Source organism: Neophocaena asiaeorientalis, unplaced genomic scaffold (assembly GCF_003031525.2).
Source record: "Neophocaena asiaeorientalis asiaeorientalis breed wild unplaced genomic scaffold, Neophocaena_asiaeorientalis_V1.1 scaffold37, whole genome shotgun sequence".
NCBI classification, from domain to species: Eukaryota; Metazoa; Chordata; class Mammalia; order Artiodactyla; family Phocoenidae; genus Neophocaena; species Neophocaena asiaeorientalis.
In genome coordinates this window covers 954,883-981,625 of record NW_020174269.1, presented here as the reverse complement: position 1 = coordinate 981,625, position 26,743 = coordinate 954,883, and the positions used below count along the sequence as shown (strand labels likewise).

Sequence of the window (26,743 nt, the reverse complement as noted above, 5' to 3'; positions counted from 1 at the left end):
CTTGCTAAGTCACCCAGTAAGCCCATTCCAAACCAGCCACAGCATGATCTTGCCAAGGGTGGACCAGGATGTACTGTGTCGAGAGCTGAATTAATGTGTTAACTAATTCGTTTTGAGGCAGAAGGTGATTCTGTCAGTTTGGCCAAAGCACTTCTATTAAGTCCATTCTCTAAACTCTCACAGGAAAACTATCTAGTAATCAAAGCCCTCTGTTTAGTTTCAGATATATTTATGGAGGGAATACATGGAAGTAAAGGCCCTTCCTTGGGAGAAATGTCTCCCTTAATCTCCCCCAATTTAGAGGATCACAAATTGCTAAAAAAATGAAAGGCATTTAAGGACCTTCCAACTTTGGAGGTCAACATTTCTAAACCATATTTTGTTACAAACGGGGGCTGGGAAGAGGCAGAAGCACAGGGGTGGAGAGTCTGAATCCTGTTCATCGTGTGGTAACAAATGCACAACTCGCTATGCTCCTTCTTATTAGAAATGAAGTGACATCATATTCCACCACTGCTATTTTAAACAAACAAAATGAGCTCAACTCAATAAATATCTTTTATTAAAGAAAAAAGGAATATTGTTAAGCACCAAAACTGTGTGTTGCTATATTGCATGTACAAGAAGAGAAAGGGGACTGCAATACTTAGTGTACAAGTACTTTGAAGTCGTGAGTGTAAAAAACATGAAATACAAAGCGATACAATAATTACAATGCAGAAAGGTGCACTAAAGAGCAAAAGGCAACAGTCAAAACCATTACTGGAGATTTCATAGTATTGCTCTAAATGCTTGCTTAGTTTTTCTTCTTTGTACTTTTAATACTTTAGAATGTTAACTGAGCATATTTAAGTACTGTAAAATGTGCAGGAGTTGTCACTTACATTCTGCACACTGTCCATTTAGTGTAACGGTGTTAAAGCCATCCTGAAAAGCCAAGCACAGTGTGCTAGTGTTTTGCTTAATATTGCACAAAGCTAGTAAGTGGTGAATTGGTTTGCCATTAAAATTTTCATTTAACCAGAAAGGCTAAAAGAACATACCAGTTTCATTCGCCCTGATGGGCTTTTATTCATGCAAAAGGATCTGTAGCCTTCGATTTTTCATAAATTATACATTATGGTTTCACACTTTGCAAGACATATAGTACAATAAGAAATACAATGGAACAGTGGGGATTCTGTCCAAGTCGAAAAAGTCAGAAGTCACTTGCATGGGTTGTACTGTCTACCCTTCTTTGGTCACAAATGAAGGGAAAATGTCATCTTGTGATTATGAAGAATTCTTAAAACCAATATAATTAGTACTGGGAAAAGCTGGAATAACCTGTTGCACTCTTTGATAGTTAACCACAGAACATGCAAATTAAAAAGAAAGAATTCCCTTGTTAAAACTGAACTCTTTAACCAACACCCACACCTTTAGTATACCTCTCAAATCACTTACCACAGACTTTCCTTAACTCACCAATTGGAGCCTCTCTTAGTCATACCTGACCAAAAAACCCAAAACTTTCTCTTAATCCTCAAAACAAATGACTGCTTTGAGATTCAGTATAAGATAACATGGATAAAATATTTAATATATCAGCCTCAGAAGTATTTTCTGTACATGCACCTTACAGTGGCATAATAAATGTGTTTGGAGAAGGGGAGAGACACATGAATTTGGATTTCCATCAATCAAGTCCCTCAAATACCAAGCTGTACATTTACTATGGGTAAAACAGAAAATTTCAGAATGAACATATCTTTGAAATAATTCAATGGGCAAACATTTACAACAGACACACACACATGGAATCCAGACTCCCTCTTGCCTTTAAAAATCCTTTACATAGATGATAGTTTAGGCAGCAATATAAACTCGTTTTGTAGGAAAAACTTTTAAGTTAGACTATATTTATAGGATAAAAAATACCACTGCTTCATTTTACAAAGCAATTAAGCAGAGACTTTAATGTGCTTTAAATAAAGAGCACTTTGCAGCAAAGTTCAGAAATAACTACTGCATTGTTCAGTAGCACTAAACGAATGCAACATGCTCCAATAGTAAGGTGCTTCTACTTTCTTACCTCTCTTCCATCTAAAAATCAATCTTGTGGTCGATCCTCTAAGCATAGTTGTTCTTCTATGCTAAGCAATAAATGGGAAATAAAATCTATTTAAAATGCACATTTTATATTATTTAAATTCAGTGCAAGAATTAGGTAAAACTTGTTCAGGTTTCTGCTATCACTATCAAATGGATGCATGTTAACAATGCATCTGCCACAGTTTTTAAATGTTTTACAGCTGTTCAAAGAGACTTTTTACAAATAACCTGGTATAAGTATATGAAATTTCAACTCCCTGATAAGGCCTTTAGGGACCCATTAGCACTTTACAGGTTGGTATCCGATGTTAAGTACATAATAATTAAATTATAGAGGTTAAAAAAACAAGCTTGTATTTAGTGAAAGAAAAGCTTTCCTTATGCACACACGCAATGAATGCAATTTAAAAATGGAGTCTTAGGGAATGTATAGATTTAAATTGTATTAATTGTATACTGGTCCCATTCCAAACAGAGAGGGTACTGCCCATTGATTTTTGTCCCACTGATACAAGAGTTTTAATTCTTAGTGTCTGCTATGGCCAAAGTATGCTTTACAATCTAACACATCACATTTTATGACATAGAGACGTCATGCCACATGTTAACAAATATTGCTACATAGTTCAGCTTTGTAGAAGCAAGGCTCCCCCACCCCCATTATATAGAGTAGAAAACATTCTGTGGGTTCGCATAATGAGAAAAGCCCCCATATTCTCACTGTGGAAATACTACACCTGATGAACTGTTAGAGCTGTGCATTTTATAGAAATGTTTCCGTTCCACAATGAAGAACTAAAGAATGATTGTTTTTATACCGCTCACAGACTCAGTAAACCTATAAAATATACACGAAGTGAGCAATTCTCACCTTTTAAAATTCCTCTTTAGCCAGGTATTTCTTCCTCATACTGCTACCCTACAGTACCACCAGGATTTTAAGCCATTAGGAATACCTTTCCTATACAGGCCACACTGATTATATATCCATGATTTTAGTCGTATTAGTAGAAGAGATGTTCAAAATTGACACTCAAGTGGGCAGTAACATTAACCACCAGACATCCAAGTCATCACCTACTTGTTTCCCTATTTTAAGTATGCTGCAGTTGAGACTAGATTGGTAAATTAACTGCTAAATTGATTCAGCATAAGCAAGCAGCTGTTTGTAGATTCTTGATACAGAAATGATACATTAACAGAAATATAACTGTCAAGTATTTTAAACCATATAAGTAGTACAGGCAAATTTGGAACTGGAAACATGATCATATATAAGTACCATCATAACAATATATACAAATTTTATACCAAGGACAAAGATGCTCATTTTATTAGGGGCAAGAATAAGAAGGAAACCATGCTTATATAATTTTTGTTGGGCTCTAAAACTGCTTTTTAATTGACATGTGGATTCAACTGGACACATGGACTGTAGTTATCTGAAATTCTAATATTTGTGAGAACTCCAAAGGTTGATGACCTATAGTAACATGTAATTTTGTGGAAGGAGGAACCTGAATCCGGAGGAAGGGAAGTGGATGTGTTGGAGAGAAAGTTGCTACCAGCGAATGAGCACAGGGGTTGCTAATGAGGCTCTACAAGTGTGAGGACAGCCTTCAAGGAGTGCTGTGGTGGGGTATGCTTCTAGCTGTGGATACACTCCTGCAGGATTCATGCAGATCTGAACACCCTGCATTCTTTGCTAGAGACTCATTACAACATGGCTCAGGAGAACAGATTATAGGACCCTTTTAAAAGTGAGCATTGTCTCTTAATGGAATCCCAGCTATAACACTAAGTGGGTAGCAATTTCCTCTAGACATATTAAGGTTCCAGTGCTTCTGCTGTCAATAATGACATAAGATCCTCCTGTATTTTTCTAAATGTCAATAAATGAAACAAAACTGAAAAAACTGTTATGAACAAGCATCCAAAGGCATAAAATAGATACGTGATTTAAGATTTGCAAATCTGCTTTAAAATTTTTTTTCAAATATATCAATCAAATCAATCATTCTTTAGGTTAAAAGGCATGTTTCAATGCGTTGCTGAAGGTGTGTTACAAAAATCTATAACCCATCCCCACTGTAATCAGGGGACTGAGATTAATTTTATATTAGATCTGTATTCCTAATATTCTCAGACAAGGTGTAAGAATGATGCTAGAATAAAGCCAATATATTGTGAAAATGCTCATATTCTCATCAATAAACATAGTCAATATTTAAGCAGATTTTGTTTTATATAACCTGTTGCCAGAAAATTTTCTCCATAATTATTTTAAAGGAAATAACATTTTCAAGTAACAAAGGTGTGAGCATTTTTGTCCTTCAGGATCACTAATTCAGATACATTTGAGGGCTTTTACTTCAGGACTGCTTTCTGGGTCTAGGCCAGAGAATTGCCTCATAAGAAAGAAAGTTCATTTTGGTATGTCAGCCATTCATATAATGGCCAAGACCTGTCTTACACAGAATTACACTCTACAGAGTACTGTAAACTGGGTCCAACATATCTACCTTCATTCAAGCCCACAACAGTCCTGCTGAGAATTCGTATCAGCTCCATGCATTCTTCAGGACTCCATTACAGCAAAATCAGCACCTAGAGCTACATACATATGTTTAAGAATTTAGTGACGATAACAAAGCCTCTCTCCCAAAATTCAACTCCAAGCATGTGAAATGCCAGCCAAAGAGGCTTTTCTGCCCGTCTACTTTCTGTAAATTTGTAGAGCACGTTTTTTTTTTCCATTGTGGAGCATAAAAATAAAAACAAATGGTGCATGTTAAAAAAGACTTAAGATCTGCATCCCTACTATTGAATCCTGATTTTTGATTCTCAATAGGAAAGTCATGTTGAGTTATAGTAATCAAGCAATAGTTCAAACAAAGACTAAAAATAATTTGCAATATCAAATTACAAAGTATTGCTTCCCATAAACAATGCTGCACATAAAATTCAAACTATTATAAATTCACAGTTATGAAGGGCTATTTAAAAGCATGGAAATTTTTACTCTGAAACCTTACAAATTCTAAGTGTGTGGGATTCTAAAAATAGGTCATGTTAAATGTATCACGTTGTGGTAAACACATTTATAGGTGTATCTCCATGGTTATGTATCTTTTCAGATGTTGTGGAACATCTTCATGAAAATTCCTTTGTAGATGAGTAATGTGGGAATTATCAGTGCATTTCCATCTGATTTCTTCCAATTCCTGCCCTATAGCTATCATGATTAACTTCTTTTTCAGAATGTCACACTATTTAAGCTGATATGGAAGAAGCTCTGTATTCTGGGCAGATGACTATTCAGTGCACTGAACGATGGATTTCAAAGCAATCTCAACGCAGCTCACAGTAGATCTGTCAACCCAGTGTTCTTCCAACTCATAGCGACTCCTAGCTTTACTGGCCACTACAAGGATGTAAATGGGTAGACAGGTGGAGAAGGTGCTTAAAAAACAGGAATCTTCACAAGGCCTTTTCTCCGTTGCAGTCAGGAACATTGCACATCTAAAACTCATGTTAACCACCATCTGTTGGAATGACTGGAAAAGTGATAACTTGCCAATTGTGCTTCCTTTTTCACACCACTGAGCCAATACACTTTGGATCTAATGGAATCCAATTGTGGGACCACATGTTTACAATTTTGTAAGAGCCGATGTTCAACTGTAGGTATTTTTTTCATTCTGTTGAGTCACCTGTTTACAAACAAAGTAATACTGTATGTTAAAAAGGACAGCCTATTAAAGACAGTATGTATATATATTCCCTCATACCCTTCACAAAATCCAGTATGAACACTGATGGTTTTTTCTTTCAAATGACCTTTTTATATAGATGATGTATAAAAAACATCTTACAAAAGGATATGTTTGTATTCTTAAAAAAAAAGTAAAACAAAATTTGAACATGGATTTTGATCACTGTTGAAAGGTCATATGTCAAGATGACTATAGTTAACATTGCTGTGTGATATACAGGAAAGTAGCTAAGAGAGTAAATCCTAACGAGTTCTCGTCACAGGAGAATATTTTTTATTTTCTCTCCTTTTTCTTTCTTTTCTTTAAGATGGATGTTGGCTGAACCTACTGTGGTAATCATTTCACAATATATGTAAATCAAACCATCATGCTGTACGCCTTAACCTTATACAGTGATGTACGCCAATTATTCTCAATAAAGCTGGGAAAAAGAGTTTTTTAAAAAGGTTGTATGTTAGATTCACTTTCACTTTTCTTCCTTTTACTCTTAACATTTTATGTCAAAACTATACACTAAAAAGATAAATACAATCTAAAATCTTTGCCTCAAAAACTGTCAGTATAATAAGAACTATCAAATGGCAAGTTTAAAATACACCAGAGAGAGTTGTCATTATAATTGAGATTTAGAGGACAGAGCTAGTACTGTCTTTAAATGGATGACTTTACCAGGACTTTGTAAAATTCAAAATAGTTGTGTTTGAGATCCATGCGCTGACCCACAGCACAGGAGAAACATATATATGGCCTACTTGTCAGATAAAAGCTGACATGTGGCTTTTGAGGACTTGAAATCTGTCTAGCGTGACTGAGAAAGTGATTTGAATTTGACTTAAATTAAAATCTAAAACTCTGTAAAAAATACTTTTCCATTAAGCACAACTTGGTTGTTTTGGTACGACTGTTCAATGTAACCAATGAATACTTGGCATCCAAACTGAGATGGTGCTACTAGTAAGTGTAAAATACTCACCGGATTTTGAAGACTCAGTACCCAAAAAAAAAAAAAAAAAAAAAAAAAAAAAAAGTAAAGATATTGACAAGATACTCTTTTGGATATATCATTTAGTAAAATATTACTGGAATCAATTTCACCCATCACTTTTAACTTTTTTAATGTGGCTCACATTATATTTCTATCGGACACCATCATTATACTCATGAGTTTAAGAAGGACCCCACAGGAAACAAGTTAGAAATAATAAAAAGTCTATACAATTATATATATTCCCTTACATTTAGAAAACCCCTTCAAAGATACTATTACCTATGGCTAGGTCTGAGATGAGTTTTTAGAGGAGGATGAAGCTGAACATGTCCAGGACCTTCAGTTTTTATTTCATGAAGTTTTAAGAAATTAGTTCTTCAAAAACAAGTATGTAATTAATTATTTTGAATCTATAAGAAACCAATTAATAGGAAATACAAATTACAGCCTTTTTAGCCATCTGTAGAAAAGTGTCTAAAAGTTCAGAGCCTTTAAAAATGACTTCCTAGGGACTTCCCTGGTGGTTCAGTGGTTAAGACTCCACGCTCCCAGTGCAGGGGGCCTGGGCTCAACCCCTGGTCAGGGAACAAGATCCCGCATGCCACAACTAAGAGCCTGCATGCAACAGCTAAAAAGATCCCTAAAAAAAAAAAAAAAAAAAAAAAAAAAAAAAAAAAAAGACTCCCTAAGACCACACACAGGCAGTGATATACAGCTCTTTATCAATGGCTGCTCAACTGGTAGGGATCACAACTAGTCTGTGGTTTGCTTCTGGTGTGGGATACATTTAGTCTTCAGTGACTTTGCCACTATCCCAGTTCATGCATTTTCTGGCAGTATTTCATTGTTCCTCTCCACATTATACTACATACACCAGCCATGAACAATCAGCCAAAAAAGGGGAAGGTTTTAGGCGATTTTCAGAGTGGTATTCATTATGGACATATTCTTAACACCTGACATAAGGTTAAATTAGCAGCCAAAAGCTGTAAGTAACATCCCAGCTACTTGAATATACGAAATGCATGCTTATGTGAAGGTCCAGCACTGGGATCACCTAATCAGTGCCAACATGGTAGCTTCTGGCATAGGTTTAGGGGTTTACTGAGAAGCTACATGCTGAAGGGGACAAGGCAAGAGGTAGCAAGCACTGTGAAGTGGGACACAATCTACAGTCATCCAGTGTGGGAAAGATTCCCAGTCAGGCACACCCGAGTCTCTAGACACACTCACACACTTGAGTGGACACATTTACATTCCTCTACAAAGCATGGTGTACATATGTACAAGCACAAATAGTTTGAAATTATTTGGGGATCCAAAAACAATAAGTGACCGATAATTAAGGCCTCTACAACTAACAGGAAGAAAGGGTGCCAACAGTCCCAAGACCCATGGCCATGGCAGACGGTGTTACTATCAGATGTTGGTTAGAGCACATGAACGTTAATTAACGCCCAACCACTCATCAAGATTTTCCATGCTTTCTGTTAAGCTACAGTGCAGATGCTGGTGGGGAGGGGTGGAGGTGGGGAGTGTGGAATTGGCACATTTTCCTGATGGACCCATGCCCAAAAGGGTAAAAACCGCTTTTAGTAATATTTTGATATATCCAAAATAGTATCTTCCAACATTTAATCAATATTTTAAAAACTAATGACACAGTTTCTGGGTTTTATCTTTTTGTAATAAGTCTTTAAAATCCAGATGTATGCCTACATATGTATCAGTTCTACTCTTTCAGAATCTTTGGGAGTGAAGGCCATGAATATGCATTTTTTTTAATTTTTTTTTTTTTTTCGGTACGCGGGCCTCTCACCGTTGTGGCCTCTCCCGCTGCGGAGCACAGGCTCCAGATGCGCAGGCTCAGCGGCCATGGCTCATGGGCCCAGCCGCTCCGCGGCATGTGGGATCTTCCTGGACCGGGGCACGAACCCGCGTCCCCTGCATCGGCAGGCGGACTCCCAACCGCTGCGCCACCAGGGAAGCCCGAATATGCATTTTTAGTAAGCTCCCCCCTGGTAGTTCTTAAGATCAGGCACAGTGATTCTTCCTTTACCTACTCCCACCTACTTCCCCCTTTTGTAAAGCCCACAGAAACATATTCCATCAAGAGAGCATAATGATTAATAGAATATATTTGCATACTTTATATTTTGCACAAATAATATTTCAGTTATGGTCATCAGCAATTTGATATACTATTTGATTTATAGCATGTGTTATCTTTACCAATTCTATGTAGTTAGCATAATTTGTGCCACATAACTATATAAATTAGCTTATTAAAGCGTAGTGGGGGACAGCTCTGTATTACCTTGGGAGAATGCCAAATGTGTACCAATTCCCACAGGGTACTCAATAAGATATGTATATTATGTCAGCTGCCATTTTATCTAGACAATGCAGTAATTACAATAAGCCCTAAATGATAAACTTTAAAGGCTTAGAAAGCTAAATAATCCGACAATGCAATGACTTTTCTAGATTCCCTTGTGGGCAGCTAACAAAACATCAAAATTCAATACGCATAACAGTTTGCAACTGAAATACCTAAGTTAGAAAAAACCTTTTCTGTTTTTTTAAAGCTAGAATAAGACTGTCACTTTACTAGAATAAGACTATCCTTTTTACTTGGGATATAGCTTGTACTGAAGAAATTTTTAATGAGCAGGATATAAAAAAACACAGCATTTACACAGGAACATCTCTGTACTTTTTTTGTTATGTTTCCAGAAACTACAGAAGTAAAACCTGAAGTTATGATCCAGGCTATAACTCAGCTGTATAATAAATAATGAACCTCAGATTCAATGACGTATAACAGACCTCATCATCCAATACAAAAGCTGTATTACTGGAACACTACTGAAGAAAAGTAAGACCATTTACTTGTTAGTTTTCCCAGTCTGTGCAAGGCAAAGCCTCCTCGTCATCCTCTGACTCAGGGGATGCTTCTTTGATTCTTCTAAGAGCTTCATGGATGCTCCGTGTTAGAGGGTCTGTGTCGGGCAGAAGCGTGAAGGATTCTCTCAAGACTTCCTTCTGTACCTTCTTCAATTTTACCCCCTTCCTTATTTGTGCCAAGATATTATTATCATCTTCATCAGGAAAAGGAGGCAGAGTTCGTTGTTCAACCTTTCTCAGATGAAAACTACCACGCTTCAAGGAAGCTAGCACCTCATCCATGGGTGAGCTCACTTTAGAAAATGAAAGAGAACAATTATGATTGCACTTAGAGTCAGGAACTGTATAACCTCCAGACTTTAGGACTGTAATAGCCCAGAATGCTAAAAATATATCTAGAGAAGGGACCATGAAGCATGGACACAACGTTGCCAGAACACAGGGGATACTAATTATGCTTGTTTAAAAAAATCCCAAGACCCAAATTCCATGTCAGGCATTACTGGTATTCCTATCATTTCTCATGTGAGAGAAGTGAGCAGATTGGGGGCTGGGGGGTGATCTTTAGTATTATTATGGGTGAGACTCCTAAAGAGTTTCCATAATGCAAAAGTCCAATCAAATTCAGACAGTGACTGCACTGCACATTTAATTTTAAAAAATTAAATACTGGTTCATTATGGTGAGTGTGTGTGTGTGTGTGTGTGTGTGTGTGTGTGTGTGTGTGTGTGTGTTTTTAATAACTGCTTTACATATGAAATTCTACTTGGGCTATGGTAAGAAATATTTTATAGGATGGTCTCTCAGATTAAAAAGTAATATACAAATAAAATGTTCTCTCCATGAATGCTAAAGCTCCTAAGGGCCAAAATTATTTGCTGTTTTCAAAAACATCTTTATTAAGGCATATCTGACATGCAATAAAATATACATATTACTCCCTATTCTTCTTTGCTTCTTTATAAAAGATATGCCAGAGTCCTCAATAAATATGTAGCCAAATGTTACATGGTTTTGCCAATGTTCTCCTGACCAGACAGCTTCCCTTTTCTTGTATTTCTGAGATTTAAAATCATATTGTAACACAAAAGGAGCCACATAATACATGTTACCAAATAGATCAAGTCAAAAGATATAATTTAAAAAGCATCGCTAAGAGCTCAAGCAGGTCCATATTTGTGTTTGTACACGTGTGCAAACACGGGTTGGTAAGAATTCTATGGCCATGCTGAGACCCTGAAAACCTGTTTGCTATCAAATAATGTCCAAAAATAAAATGTTTAAAGCTTTGTAATGTCCTAGGAAATAAACAGTCCTTTAACTACATGCCTCAGTCAACAGATGAACTCAAAAATCTTTTTTTAACTCACCTCTCTTCCTCTGCAAACCTTCAGCAGTCTTTTTGAGCTTCTTCCTGGCACTGACGAGCTGGCTGCTGTCGAAGAGGTGTGCTGAGGGGGCACTAGCTGACTCTGGGATCCTCTTCTCGTTCCCCTCCACTCTAGGCAGACCTTCCTCCAGTGTCTCTGGGGCCCCGTCTTTACCGACAGGCAGAGGCGGTGGTGGTGGAGGAGGAGGAGGTGGCGGGGGAGGTGCCGGAGGAAGAGGTGGGGGGAGTGGATCTGCTGTGGCAGAACCTGGTTTAGGGTCAATCTTACTCAGAAGTGGAGGAGATGTGGCGGGAGGCGGTTCAGAGGTAACACCACCGGGAGGTAACGAAGTAGCTTCAAGTTGTGCTGATGAATTGTCTTCAAGCTGTGTGAGGCTTTGGGCTTCTGTTGTCTGTGATGACCCGAGCTTGCCCCTTCCTTCCTCCACTCCCTCACTTTTCTCTTCTACCTGCAGTGCTCCTGGCAGAGGGTCACACTGGTCTTCACAGGACACGGGACTGGCTGCACTTCTTCTTCTTGCGTGAGCCAGTCGCAATCTGGTTGATTTAAGTATGACCTGGCCTGGGTATCTCTAAGAAATCAGAAGTCATTATAACTGGTTAGATTACAATTTATGAACAAATGGCTATTTATTTTCTCCCTCCAATGCAAGATTTTATTTTAGAGCTTTTGTGATTTTTCAGGGAAAATATACTGAAAACCAAAATACCAAAATGTAATACCTTACAAATAATTATCACCAAATTCTTTATTATTTGCTTATCATCAAATCCTTCTCCCCTCTTATCCACTTAAGAGGTCAACTGTTCAGAATTACCACATGATTAAAGAAAGATCTTTAGTGAATAAAAAGTACTAATTTAAATGGGAAAATAGTAGCAGTGTAAAATAAAAAACAAATGATGTCAAATATATATATGCTATTGGTAGGCAGAAAGCTAAAACACTATTCTTAGATTCTTACATGTATTTTCAAATGCTTACAGATAAAAAATTAAAACATTAATGTTCTTCAAAGGGTAACATGGCATTTTTTTAAAGCTCTGAAAACAATATATGCACTTTATGATAGAATAGAAGGAGAATGAATGAAATGTTTTGGAGTACTGATACACAGAACTCTCATTCTTTTACTATGGTAAAACCTAGCATTAATGCATCTGGCAGACCACATTTTCTTCACACAAAGCTTATCCTTGTGTTAAGGACCCCATTTCCACCCACCCCCACTCTTTCACTTGATCAAAAGCTCCCTTCACCTATAAGGAGACCCCTCAGAATAAAGAGTAGGAATAAGGCTCGAGTGCTGCTAAGAACCAGAACTACCTAGTTTAAGCACACTCCAAGGAGATGCTTAGCTGCTGTGGTATCAGTGTCCAGTCATGGACAAGGCTGGCAAGAGAACTGCTGAAGCATTTCTCACGTATGTTGATCCACCCTCTAATTCTGCCATTGGCCAGATTATTACACCACAGTGTTGATGTACACAGAATTAATAACAAGTTGATGCTGAAAATGGACAGTCAGTTGTGAACTATTAAATTCAAGAGGAATGAATCCAGGCTTCCCAGAGGCCCTGACCATTCCTCTTCTATCACTGAAGTGGTAAGCCAAGGACTGCCATAACTAAAATTGTTTTCTAGATGATAAAGGGAAAATCAAGTTTTTCTCATAAAAGAAATCTTACAATAGGAGTATATATGTACCTCTGTTTAAAAAGCAATGAAAAATAATAAATTGACCATACTTTTACTACCTGTTTAAAGGTTCGAAGTCTATCCAGTGTTCTCTGTCTTTCTTGGCTAACCCAGGCACTTTTTCTTTCTTCTTCATCATGTAATTTTTCTCTTTTCTGGTTAAAAAAAAAAAAAAAAAAGTAATTCCATTACGATGTGTCCCATTATATTTTATCATTAATAGAAAAAAAGAGAGTTCTCCCAATATGTAAGCTGGATTACTCCAAAGAATGACGTATTAAGCAATGTTCTGTGGCAGGAAACACTATCAGTTTTAATTGAAATTACATTGTTGTTTCACTTTCTGCATGACCTACCAATTAAAAGACGTTTACTCTGTAAATATTTTCTCTGAACTGAAAAATGTTTCATCTTTGGGGTTCTGGCTTGAACAATTTTATTATGCAATACTTGTAACTGCTATATTCTGCTAACTCAAATAGCTGACCTTAAAAACAAAAAATAACCACTTGGTCGGTGATTTAGATATTGTATATGGGTTAAGCCTGATGTTCTGCAGATAATGTCTACTATTACTGAACCTGTTCCTCTTGCCACAAATCTAAGTGTGTGTTTTAATACCTCATTCAATTTTTTTCCTTCCCATTCCCCAATCCCAAACCTCTTTGATTTTGTATTCCCAAACTGGATTAACAGTATCACCACCCACCCAATGTTGGCCAAGTTAAATACGAATTGCTCTTTCTAAAGGAAAGAAAGTGGAATTCTTGGCAGGAGGATAAAGAGTGGGAGTAGTGCTTTTGACAACCTCACTACTGAGGGTCAGGTGACAGACAGGTAGTTACCAATTAGGGAATGCACTGAAGAGTGCCACGATGGCCAACCACGTCCCCAGAGAGATGTAACTATCACATACAATACAGATTGGTTCCACTTTCTCTTGGTGAGGTGGGTTGAATCCTTTGTATATAAATCAGCCCATGGAACTTATGGTCAGGGTGCAGGGGGGTGCCAAGGGTGAGTAAAGATGAACATTCTTCCATCTCTTCTTATGGCAGGTCAAGAAGACCTTTCCCCTTTAGAGAGCTCCCACTTGGGGAGTCTTAAGAGAGTCGCAAAGGCCATTTATTAGTAGATAAAAAGTCACGTATCTCTCAGTAACAGTCCCAGATTGCTATATATAATCCTAAAGGTTTCCAGATGGGAAATTAAAGAAGATATGACCTGAGCTCTTCATTAAAAGACATAAAGGTCCCATGTAGAGTCTGTCCTTTATAGAGAAAAGCCCAGAATGGCTCAAGGACACAGTGAGGCAAGAACTTATCCCAACTCCTCACCCCTACTGCATACTCAGTTCCATTCACACAGCTGAGCCAACAAAAGGAAGGAACTGAAAAAATCTCATATTTACAACTGGTAACCACCTGGAATTGGGAGTGAGCTTGTACTTTCCCACGCTGGGATACATGCCATGGGATACTCAGGGACAAAGGGTCTTCTAAGGCCTATCGAGTGGCACTGGCTCAGAGATGAAGAGATTTTTCTATACTTAGAGTGTATTATCGAATGAATATAGTGCTTAGTACTTGAGGAAGAAATTAGGTGTCTAAGAGATATTCAGCATTTTCAAACTGTGAATCTGCATCTCTGAACATAATATACAAAGAGCTGAATGTGAAGTTCAGAAATATCCAAAAAAAAAAAAAAAAGAAATAAAACTGATCAATCATTTTGCTGGTCTGTCAGCTGGTATAACCAGAGTCAGATCATACTATTATCTTAAAGATCCCAAATGGAAAGAGAAAGTTTCAGACATGTTCAGGCATGAACTGATGGGTTTGTATGGACTTTTCATAGAGCACAGTATTGTATTTAAGAGCCTAGTGAGTAACAGGCCCCCTCTGGCTAGCTAGGGGAAAGTTATTTAACGAAGATAATTTACCCTTCTGTGATGGGCGGGGGTGGGGGGTGGTGGAGGGTAGGTAGGGAATACTGACTAGATGATGCTAGATGGTGACACAAGGGGCTTTGAGTTTCTGTTAACATTGTTTAACAAGCTGGTGCTAGCTGTATGCATATGTTCATCTAGTGAAAATTAAAACTTATGAGCTGTAAACTTGTGTGTGTGATAAAGGTGGTTTAAAACCAGATTTGATCTAAGCCAACTTTCATTTCCCTCTAGCTTTGCATGTTAAGAAGAATTGATGATTAATGGATTCATTCTCCTACAGTGAGGTATTCCACCCAAAGTCGGTAGTAGGCAAAATTATAAGGCAAATGACATTCATCTTTCAGATTCCCCCAAATATCAATTTCCTCTTTTTACTCAACTTTGCCACGTAAAACTCTGAGAAAGGATTTGATACTCATTCATTCTAAAAGGCTAATTAGTCCCTCCATCCATAAAAATACTGGCATTTTATCAGAATCCAAAATCTTCACGCAATAAGGAACGCATTCTAAGTGTGGAGTTTAATCACAAGCTGACAGCGCAGATGCCGATGGTGAGAGTAGGAGGCATCCTTATTCATTTAACTCTTAAGCTGGCCCACAGTCTGACTTTCCTTACAGAGCAGTTCCTGGCCCATGAAAACGGTACTGAACAATAAAAATACAATAAATTTGCTGTTGATTTCAGATGAATCTTACAGTTTGCAGGTAGTTTGGCTACTCTTACATGTTTAAATTCAAGAGTTTTAGCCAATATGTGCCGAAATGAGCTTGAAGGATAACATCAAAACCCCTACAGCAGCTAACGTCATTCTTAATCACAACAAATTAGAAGCCTTCTTAAGACCAGGAAAAGACAAAGAAGTCTCCTCTTATCACTCTTTTTCTTTTTTTTTTTTTTTTGGCGGTACGCGGGCCTCTCACTGCCGTGGCCTCTCCCGTTGCAGAATAACAGGCTCCAGACGTGCAGGCTCAGCGGCCATGGCTCATGGGCCCAGCCGCTCCGCAGCATGTGGGATCTTCCTGGACCGGGGCACGAACCCGTATCCCCTGCATCGGCAGGCGGACTCTCAACCACTGCGCCACCAGGGAAGCCCTCGCCACTCTTTTTCAACACCCTACTGGAAATCCTAGCTGACACAATAAAAAGAGCAAATAAAAGGTATACAGACTGCTACAAAATAACTAAACTGCCTTTATTTGCATAAGACCTGATTGTCTATATAGAAAATCTCAAAGAACCACCAAAAAAGCTACTAGAACTAATACACAATTATAACAAGACTGCAAGGTACAGGGATGACATATAAAAGCCAACTGCTTTCTAATGTAACAGCAATGAAACACTGGAATTATGAACCTTTTATATTACCCCTACAAAACTATTTACATTACCACACCCCAAAAAGGAGATAGATAAATTTAGGTATAAATCTAATAAAATGTGAACAAGATCAATGAAGCAAGCTATAACTCTTAGAAAAGAAACCAAAGAAGAATAAAGACATATTCCTTGTTCATGTATAGGAAGACTCAATACTAATAACGTATCAATTATTGAGAGGGCAGACAGCAGAAGCAAGAAGAACTATAATCCTGCAGCCTGTGGAATGAAAACCACATTCACAGAAGATACACAAAATGAAAAGGCAGAGGGCTATGTACCAGATGAAGGAACAAGATAAAACCCCGGAAAATCAACTAAATGAAGTGGAGATAGGCAACCTCCCAGAAAAAGAATTCAGAATAATGATAGTGAAGATGATCCAGGACCTCAGAAAAAGAATGGAGGCAAAGATCGAGAAGATGCAACAAATGTTTAATGAAGACCTAGAAGAATTAAAGAACAAACAGAGAATACAAAAACTGAAATGAAAAATACACTAGAAGGAATCAATAGCAGAGTAACTGAGGGAGAAGAATGGTAAGTGACCTGGGAGACAGAATGGTAGAATTCACTGCCACAGAACAGAATAAAGAAAAAAGAATGAAAAGAAATGAAGACAGCCTAAGAGACCTCTGGGACAACATTAAATGCACCAACATTCTCATTATAGGGGTCCCAGAAGGAGGAGAGAGAGAGAAAGAACCCGAGGAAATATTTGAAGAGATCAGTCGAAAACTTCCCTAACATGGGAAAGGAAACAGCCACCCAAGTCCAGGAAGCACAACGAGCCCCAGGCAGGATAAATCCAAGGAAAAACACACTGAGACACACAGTAATCAAATTGACAAAAATTAAAGACAAAGAAAAATTATTAAAAGATACAAGGGAAAAACGACAAATAACATACAAGGGAATCCCATAAGCTTAACAGCTGATTTCTCAGCAGAAACACTACAGGCCAGAGGGAGTGGCATGATATATTTAAAGTAATGAAAGGGAAGAAACTACAACCCAAGATTACTCTACCCAGAAAAGATCTCATTCAGATTTGATGGAGAAATCAAAAGCTTTACAGACAAACAAAAGCTAAGAGAATCTAGCACCACCAAACCAGCTCTACAAAACATGCTAAAGGAACTTCTCTTAGTGGGAAACAAAAGAAAAGGACCTATAAAATGAACCCAAAACAATTAAGAAAATGGTAATATGAACATACGTATCGATAATTACCTTAAATGTGAATGGATTAAATGCTCCAACCAAAAGACATAGGCTGGCTGAATGGATACAAAGACAAGACCCATATATATGCTGTCTACAAGAGACCCACTTCAGACCTAGGGACACATACAGACTGAAAGTGAGGGGATGGAAAAAGATATTCCATGCAAATGGAAATCAAAAGAAAGCTGGAGCAGCAATACTCATATCAGATAAAATAGACTTTAAAATAAAGACTATTACAAGAGACAAGGAAGGATACTACATAATGATCAAGGGATCAATCCAAAAAGAAGATATAACAATTATAAATATATATGCACCCAACATAGGAACACCTCAATACATATTGCAAAAGTCCTCAACAAAATACTAGCAAACAGAATCCAACAACAAATTAAAAGGATCATACACCATGATCAAGTGGGATTTATCCCCAGGATGCGAGGATTCTCCAATATACACAAGTCAATCAATGTGATATACCATATTAACAAATAGAAGAATAAAAAGTATATGATCATCTCAACAGATGCAGAAAAAGCTTCTGACAAAACTCAACACCCTTTTATGATAAAAACTCTCCAGAAAGTGGGCATAGAGGGAACCTACCTCAACATAAGAAAGGCCATATATGACAAACCCAAAACAAACATCATTCTCAATGGTGAAAAACTGAAAGCATTTCCTCTAACATCAGGAATGAGACAAGGATGTCCACTCTCACCACTATTATTCAACATAGTTTTGGAAGTCCTAGCCATGGCAATCAGAGAAGAAAAAGAAATAAAAGGAATACAAACTGGAAAAGAAGAAGTAAAACTGTCACTGTTTGCAGATGACATGATACTATACATAAAGAATCCTAAAGATGCCACCAGAAGACTACTAGAGCTAATCAATGAATCTGGTATAAAGTTGCAGGATACAAAATTAATGCACAGAAATCTCTTGCATTCCTATATGCTAACAACAAAAGATCAGAAAGAGAAATTAAGGAAACAATCCCATTCACCACTGCAACAAAAAGAATAAAATACCTAGGAATAAACCTACCTAAGAAGGTAAAAGACCTGTACTCAGGAAACTATAAGACACTGATGAAAGAAATCAAAGATGACACAAACAGATGGAGAGATATATCATGTTCGTGGATTGGAAGAATCAATATTGTGAAAATGACTATACTACCCAAAGCAATCTACAGATTCAGTGCAATCCCTATCAAATTACCAATGGCACTTTTTACAGAAACAGAACAAAAAAATCTTAAAATGTATGGAGACACAAAAGGCCCCAAATAGCCAAAGCAATCTGGAGGGGAGAAAACGGAGCTGGAGGAATCAGACTCCCTGACTTCAGACTATACTACAAAGCTACAGTAATCAAGACAATATGGTACTGGCACAAAAACAGATATATATATATCAATGCAACAGGACAGAAAGCCCAGTGATAAACCCACGCACCTATGGTCAACTAATCTATGACAAAGGAGGTAAGGTATGGGCATCATCAGAAAATCTACAAACAACAAATGCTGGAGAGGGTGTGGAGAAAAGGGAACCCTCCTGCACTGTTGGTGGGAATGTAAATTGATACAGCCACTATGGAGAACAGTATGGAGGTTCCTTAAGAAACTAAAAATAGAATTACCATATGACCCAGTATATACTGGGCATATACCCAGAGAAAACCATAATTCAAAAAAGCACATGCACCCCAATATTCATTGCAGCACTAATTACAACAGCCAGGTCATGGAAGCAACCTAAATGCCCATCGACAGATGAATGGATAAAGAAGTTGTGGTACATATATACAATGGAATATTACTCAGCCATTAAAAAGAAACACAACTGAGTTATTTGTGGTGAGGTGGATGGAGCCAGAGTCTGTCATACAGAGTGAAGTAAGTCAGAAAGAGAAAAACAAATACTATATGCTAACACATATAGAAGGAATCTAAGAAAAAAAAATGTCATGAAGAACCTAGGGGTAAGACACCAATAAAGACACAGACCTACTAGAACATGGAGTTGAGGATATGGGGAGGGGGAAGGGTAAGCTGGGACGAAGTTAGAGAGTGGCATGGACATATGTACACTACCAAACGTAAAATAGATAGCTAGTGGGAAGCAGCTGCATAGCACAGGGAGATCAGCTCGGTGGTTTGTGACCACCTAGAGGGGTGGGATAGGGAGGGTGTGAGGGAGGGAGACGCAAGAGGGAAGAGATATGGGAACATATGTATATGTATAACTGATTCACTTTGTTATAAAGCAGAAACTAACACACCATTGTAAAGCAATTATACTCCAATAAAGATGTTAAAAAAAAAAAAGTTGTGGTACATATATACAAGGAACTATTACTCAGCCATAAAAAGGAACGAAATTGGGTCATTTGTAGAGATGCGGATGTACCTAGAGACTGTCATACAGAGTGCGGTAAGTCAGAAAGAGAAAAACAAATATCGTATATTAACGCATATATGTGGAATCTAGAAAAATGGTACAGATGAACCAGTTTCCAAGGCAAAAACAGAGACACAGGTATAAAGAACAAACGTATGGACACCAAGCGGGGAAAGCGGCACGTGGGGGGGGATGAATTGGGAGATTGGGATTGACATATATACACTAATATGTATAAAACAGATGACTTGTAAGAACCTGCTGTATAAAAAAAATAATATTAAAACAAACAAAAAAAACCACTGCTCTTCGATATAATGTCAAAGAATGAAAAGGCAAGCCACAGATTAGGAGCAAGTATTTGCAACAGATATATCTGAAAGGGGCTATTATCCATAATAAGAAAATAAATAACCTAAAAAAAAAAAAAATGAACAAAATATCTAACACTTACTAAAGAAGAGGTAGAGACGGTAGATAAGCCTTGTGAGAACATGCCCAACATCCTACACCATTAGGGAACTGCAAACTAAAACAACTATGAGGTACCACTACACACGTATTAGAATGGCTAAATTCCAAAACACTGACAACATTAAATGGAGGATGTGGAACTCTAAAAAGGAACTCTAAATTCATTGCTAGTGAGAACGTAAAATGGTACAGCCACTTTGGAAGACAGTTTGGCAGCTTCCTACAAGGTAAGCATACTCTTCCCATAAGATCCAGCAATCATGCTCTTTGCTATTTTACCCAAAAGAGCTGAAAACTTAATGTGCACACAAAAACCTTCCCATATTATCAGCTTTATTCTTAAGTGTCAAAACTTGGAAGCAAGATGTCTTCACCAGGTGAATGGACAAATAAACTGTGGTATATCCAGACAATGGAATATTGTTCAGTGCTAAGAAATAATCTACCATGCCATGCAAATACAAAGAGGAACCTTAAGTGCAAATTACAAGTTACATAAGCCAATATGAAACAGCTACATATAGGGTTCCAATTAAACGTTAGGGGGAAAGGCAAAACAAAAGATCAGTGGTTGCTATGAGTTTGTGGAGAGAGGGGTATGAAAAGGTGGAGCACAGGGAATTTTTAGGGCAGTGAAAATATTCTGTATGATACTATAATGGTGGATTCATGTCAGTATATATTTAGCAAAAACAATAGAATGTACAGAACAAAGGATGAACTGTGGACTTTGGGTGGTAATGATGTGCCAATGTTGGTTCAGACTGTAACAAATACACCACTCTTGTGTGGTACTGCACTGGTAGAGGAAGCTGTGCTATAAGGAAGTATATACACAATTGGGCCTCTGAACCTGTGGGTTCCACATCCTTGGGTTCAAACAACCTCAGATTGAAAATACTCAGGGGGCAAAAAAAACCACAGAAGGTTCCAAAAAGCAAAACTCGAAGAATTTGCCTACTGGCAACTACTTACATAGCATTTACATTATATAAGGTATTACATGTAATCTAGAGATGAAGAATACAGGAGGATGTGCACAAGTTACATGCAAGTACTATGCTATTTTATATAAGGGACTGGAGCATCCACAGATTTTGGTGCGGAGGTTGGGGGAGTTGGAAGGGCAGGTGTCCTGGAACCAATTTCCCCATGGACACTGAGGAATGGCTGAACAGTGACTTACTGCTAACATCTAGCTGTAACATTTTCTTATTCTCTACAGATTTTATTCACTTGGAGATACATAAAATTCGAAGTTTTATTCTAAGTCTTTCAGCGTGCAAACTTACTAGTTGTACTGTGTGGTGGGTTCTATATTCATCTTCACTCCGAAGGCGCTGCTGGAATTTTTCATTGTGTTTTGCAATACAAATTTCCTATAAATACATGAAATGTGTTTTAATATAAGTGAAACCTGAAAGACTCAAAATCTAATTCAATTTGATAAATTAAATTTTAATCTTAACATATACCTACACAGCAAAATATCAAGTAAGCTACCTCTGGTTTCTCATCCGGAATATCGAAGCCAAATAATTAGGATCTTAAAAGATTCTTTTATTAAACTACTTAACATCTGTAGAATTCCTGATTTCTCCCTTTTTTTGGAAGGGAAGGAATGGGGCACGGTAGAGTGGAAGGGGGGTGTACCTAGATAGTCTCAAAAGTCTTTCAAATCTGAAGACTGTGGCCAGAAGATTCTAAGTATTATTGTACTCTTTAAACTAGTCTGAGCAAAAAAAGGACACATAACTCTTGACTTAAACTCTGTTTCTTAAGTGCTTTCTGACGAATTAAAGAACATGATTTTGCCCGGATTGGTTTAAACAATATCATGAAATCTGAATCTTCTGATCATAGACTTCAGAGCTAAAAAGAGACCTTAAAGACTAGAAAGTACAATAATAGTATGCTACAGATTTACATGAAAATAATATTAAGAGATATGTGCTCTTGACACATACCCTATCATCTGGCAACTTCCTAGTGGCACCATGCTAAGTCTTCATTTTCTCTGGGTCCTTCTGGAGAAGTCCTCCAGATAAACAGTTTCTAACACTCTCAAAGCTATACCAAAAGATTACTCTTATAACCTCGTTAAGTCATACATGAACAACCTTTCAGGCCAGGAAGCTGTATTTTAAAGCAGCTCTTTTATCTCCTTCCTATCTTTACCCACACTGCGTTGACTCTACTGCCTAACAAGTATTGATCACAGATTGAACCTGTCCAAGGCAGTCTCCAAGGGGGAGAAGTGGCATGATATAGTGATATAATGGCTCAGGCTTCCAAGTCACACAGACCTAGGATAGTATCCTGCTTTGACCCATACTAGCTGCTTTTCCTTAGGTAATTTATTTAACGACTGGAAGCCTTAGTTCCTTTGGTTATAAAATGAGGATACAAGTCTACAATTCCTTATCAAGAACAGAACTCAGATGTGTTTCAAAATTAATTTTTTTTTTAATTTTAGAAAGGTGATGTGTTGCATACACCATCTACTGCCCAGTAACTCCAGCAGGATCTGACACAACACCCCATAGTTAAGTATTACTGATGTTTTTGCAGTGAAAACAGAACAGTCAAAGTAAGTAGGACCAAGAAATGTTCACGTCTGGGTTTGCCACCAAATCAAGTATCAGAATGCTTTTTGGCTACTGGGAGAATAAAAGAAGATAACATACATAAAGAACAATGTTATTTCTATTATTCTTCTTGAAAAGTTTAATCACAAAGCATAGACCTCAAGTCCTCATGGCACAGCCAGAGACCGTCTTTATTCTTTCAAGAGAAGAAGCAGGGCATGATTTACTTATAGCCAGAGAACTACCCCTGGGTATGAAATTCTATTGTGGGTGCCAGATTAACCACAGAGCCTGTGACCCTGGGGATGCTGACATGCAGACCACAAGGAATGTAGGGTGCTGTTACAAAGAGAGTCATTCTGATCTTTGGTAAAGTATGATCGATCTTTCTTCTCAGAACAGTGTTTCTAAGTTCTTCTCTTTCCAGCCTTCTTTTGTCATTCCTCCTTCCCTCTGCAGTTCTGTCACCTAAGCCATTGGATTTGGGGGTCTGGGAGCAGGGAAAGGGGAGGACAGGGGGTAAGACCATTCAGAGACCCTTGGCTGTGTGCTGTGATAGGTCACAGCAGACCAGAGGCTGTGGTGTAAATGGGCAGAATCTACAAGGCTGAGTTTCCCTACCTCAGATTTAGTTCAATATAAGAATGAAGAGTGAAGAATATAGATTAAACTGGTACACACATTTATATACAAATAAAGATTTCCTTGAAGACTGAGGTCAGAACCAGTCAACTTAATTGTAGAGCATCCCTGGCCTCCTTAAAAAGGAGCCGGGAATTGCATTACGTGGAATCCTGTAGTCATGATCAGAGTCACCTTTGGGTGGCTGAGGCAAACAGCATATCACCACTGGCTGTTCTAATGTGTTTAAGAGGGTAATGCTCAGACAACCATATAATGTCAATATAATGGCCCAAGTATTGAGAAGATATAACTCTTACTCAGTTTTAAAAGGTATGTGTATTAGTGACAAATTGCATTAGAATTATTGGATATGGGTCAAAGATTAAATGATGGAAAAATAAATAAATAAATAAAAGATTACTTAATGGAATAAAAGCAAGATGTAAAATTAAGGTTATATTCAATTAATATGTAACCTATTATACCTTTTTATTTCTGAGGTATGCTTTCTTGGCTGAAACCCGTCCACGTCTTGCCTCCAGCTGGCGTGCTTTCTGCTGAAGTTTCTGTAGCTCTTCTCTCTGTAAATGCACAGACACTGCCATCTCTTCCTTCTCCAGCATGGCCTCCATGCTTTCATAAGTGTCATAGTATACCACTTCATCTCTCTTTTCTGTTACAAAACAGCAACAAGGGGTAGTGGTTAAGAGCATGGGCTATGGAGCCAGACAGAACAGGGCTCTGATCCACTCACTGATTCTATAACCTCAGGCAAAGCCATTACCCCTTTGTAAAATAGTGATTAGGAAATATACCTCTTTGGGGGAATGTGTATGCCAGTGTCTGGCACATAGTTAAGTGCTCAATGTAAAATGCCAAGAACCTTGTCTCCCAAATAAAAAATTTGAGAATACAAATTCTGGCTGAAGCAACAAAGCAAGTTACTTACAAAGTAAGTAGGAAGGAATAACATAGTTGCACTGCTACATCTACTAAATCACTTGTTTGACTTTACACTAAGTCTTCTTAGCCTCAACAGAAGAAATAAAACTGGTGTCCATGTACATTTTCCCTATGTATGCAAACAAATACATGGGGAAATTCCATCATTCATTCAAATGTCTTTTTGTGGACTTATGTATTAGATACACATCATACCCGATATAAGTCTTTTGATGCTTTCCAGTTGTGCTGTCAACAGTAACTCTTCACACTTTAAGATTTCAAACTGCACTTCATACAACTGAAGTTGCAGATCATAATAATCAGCTTCTAATTGATCCAACTGAGCGATGGCTTCTGTACCGCCCTGCAAACTCTGCATCTGCATTGAAAATAAAAATAAGAACATATCTAGTTTGAGAGAACAAGAAATTAAGCTATGATTAGAAATGAATACTAACTAATCAGACAGGATAAATCCATGAAGCAACTGAACACCAGCAGACGATGTGGGATCTGAGGCTCGTGTACAGATAATTTAAGAACCTACTAAATTTGTGTATAAAGCTGTGTGAACATGTATATTTTTCTCTGAGTACAGTGTTCCTAGCTTTCAATTTCATAAAGGGACAAGAGTCTGTGACTTAAAAGAGGTGAGAATGACGATAATCAAGACTCGGTTAAAAAGGAATAGTACTTACTCCTAAGTGTGGTTAAAAAATTTTTAAGTCAAATGTAATTTTGCTTGCCTGGGTGATATTTAATGTTGCAGTGTTACTTTAGAAGACTGTTTGATGTTTAGCATTATACCATGGCAAATACCACTGTCACATCAGGAAAATGTTTTTGTTTTTAAAATAACCTAAGGAGATGTGACGTATCAACATTTTTTTTAAAGAACAAAAGTCTCCCCATAATTTAAACCACAGAGCTGTACTGTACTATAAAGCAAGGGATTTGTTTGGGATGGGCTTAATAAACCACATTTGGTCTGTTTCTCCTGAGTCACGTGGTCACGTTAAATTAATGCTAATGAAACTAGCGCAGCCATCATCACAGATACACATAAAAAGCACAATATGCATATACTGTATCACTCAACAGGCATAAACCTGGCAAGAATGACTAACTGACAGCTTTACCAAATCCTCTGAAGAATTCAAACACAATCGAGAACATTCAAAAACAGACTACTAAGGTACTATTAAGGATAACCCCAGGGAAAATGATCCCACAGATAAACATGCCAGACTCCCTGGCCCATTTCAGCCTCACCCTTCCTCTACCATAGGAGACCAATTCTAGTAAGAAATGTTCTTGCAATAGCACATAGTTATAAATCTTACCTCAGCAGCTCTTTTAGGCACCCTATGTTGTCATTACAATTCATCCTGGTTAGAATAAAGCTAGTCAATCTGATGAAGACAGTGGCACTCTATTTCAGTCAATAAAATGCTAGCATATCAAGTTTTAAAGTTCAAGACCTTAAGAAAATTCCAGCTACCTAGTAACATAAAGGAGAAAGCTAACTAGAAAAGAAGATTAGAGTGGAAATGCCTCAGGTGAAGGAGAGATGGAGCTGAAATCTGTGAAGAAATTCTGAATAGTGTGGAAAAGTTCAGAACATGTTCTAATTTTTCCTTTAACAATAGTAGCAAATCAGAAAATGTAAGGGAAAAATAAATCCATTAACAAATCTAAATCCATAATTTAAAATCCATTAACAAAAGGATTTTTCTAGATCGTACCCTTAAAATATTACAGATTACCTCATACACTATTTTTTTAAACAAGAGTTAGACATGCATATGCACATTCACAGAATATAGTTTACATAAAGCTGTATTAATAAAAGCAGTGATGACATTTTGTTCTTCTCTAGAGAATATACAACTTTCACAAATACATACTCAATGTATTTAGAAGTCAATGTGGTCAAGCCACAGAATGGGAACAAATATTTGCAAATCATATATTTGATAAGACTTGTATCTGGAATATGTAAAGAACTCGTTCAATTCAGTGATTTAAAAAACCCAATTTTAGGGAGTTTTCCGGCAGTCCAGTGGATCCCGCAAGCCTAGCAGCACAGCTCCCCCACACACAAAAAAATTTTTAATGGGCAAATGACCTGAATAGACACTTCTCCAAAGAAAATATATAAGTGGCCAATAAGCACATGGAAAGATACTGGACATAAATGCCATCAGAGAAAGGCAAATCAAAGCCACGAGATACCACTTCACACCCACCAGGATGGCTATTATTATATATATATATATATATA

At 37.5% G+C, this 26,743-nt stretch overlaps 1 protein-coding gene across 1 annotated transcript in view; it reads right to left on the bottom strand.

The window, feature by feature from the left end:
• Positions 1–540: 540 nt before the first annotated feature.
• The window catches only part of JMY (junction mediating and regulatory protein, p53 cofactor), a 71,670-nt gene continuing 45,467 nt past the window's right edge, over positions 541–26,743 (bottom strand). The window contains exons 6-12 of the mRNA XM_024755696.1: positions 24,673–24,838; positions 24,000–24,187; positions 21,595–21,681; positions 12,913–13,008; positions 11,136–11,727; positions 9,751–10,058; positions 541–5,807 (exon numbers count right to left, since the gene is read on the bottom strand). Of these exons, the coding sequence (XP_024611464.1) occupies positions 9,754–10,058; positions 11,136–11,727; positions 12,913–13,008; positions 21,595–21,681; positions 24,000–24,187; positions 24,673–24,838 (1,434 nt within the window). The 3' untranslated portion in view covers positions 541–5,807; positions 9,751–9,753. The remainder of the gene's footprint in view (positions 5,808–9,750; positions 10,059–11,135; positions 11,728–12,912; positions 13,009–21,594; positions 21,682–23,999; positions 24,188–24,672; positions 24,839–26,743) is intronic.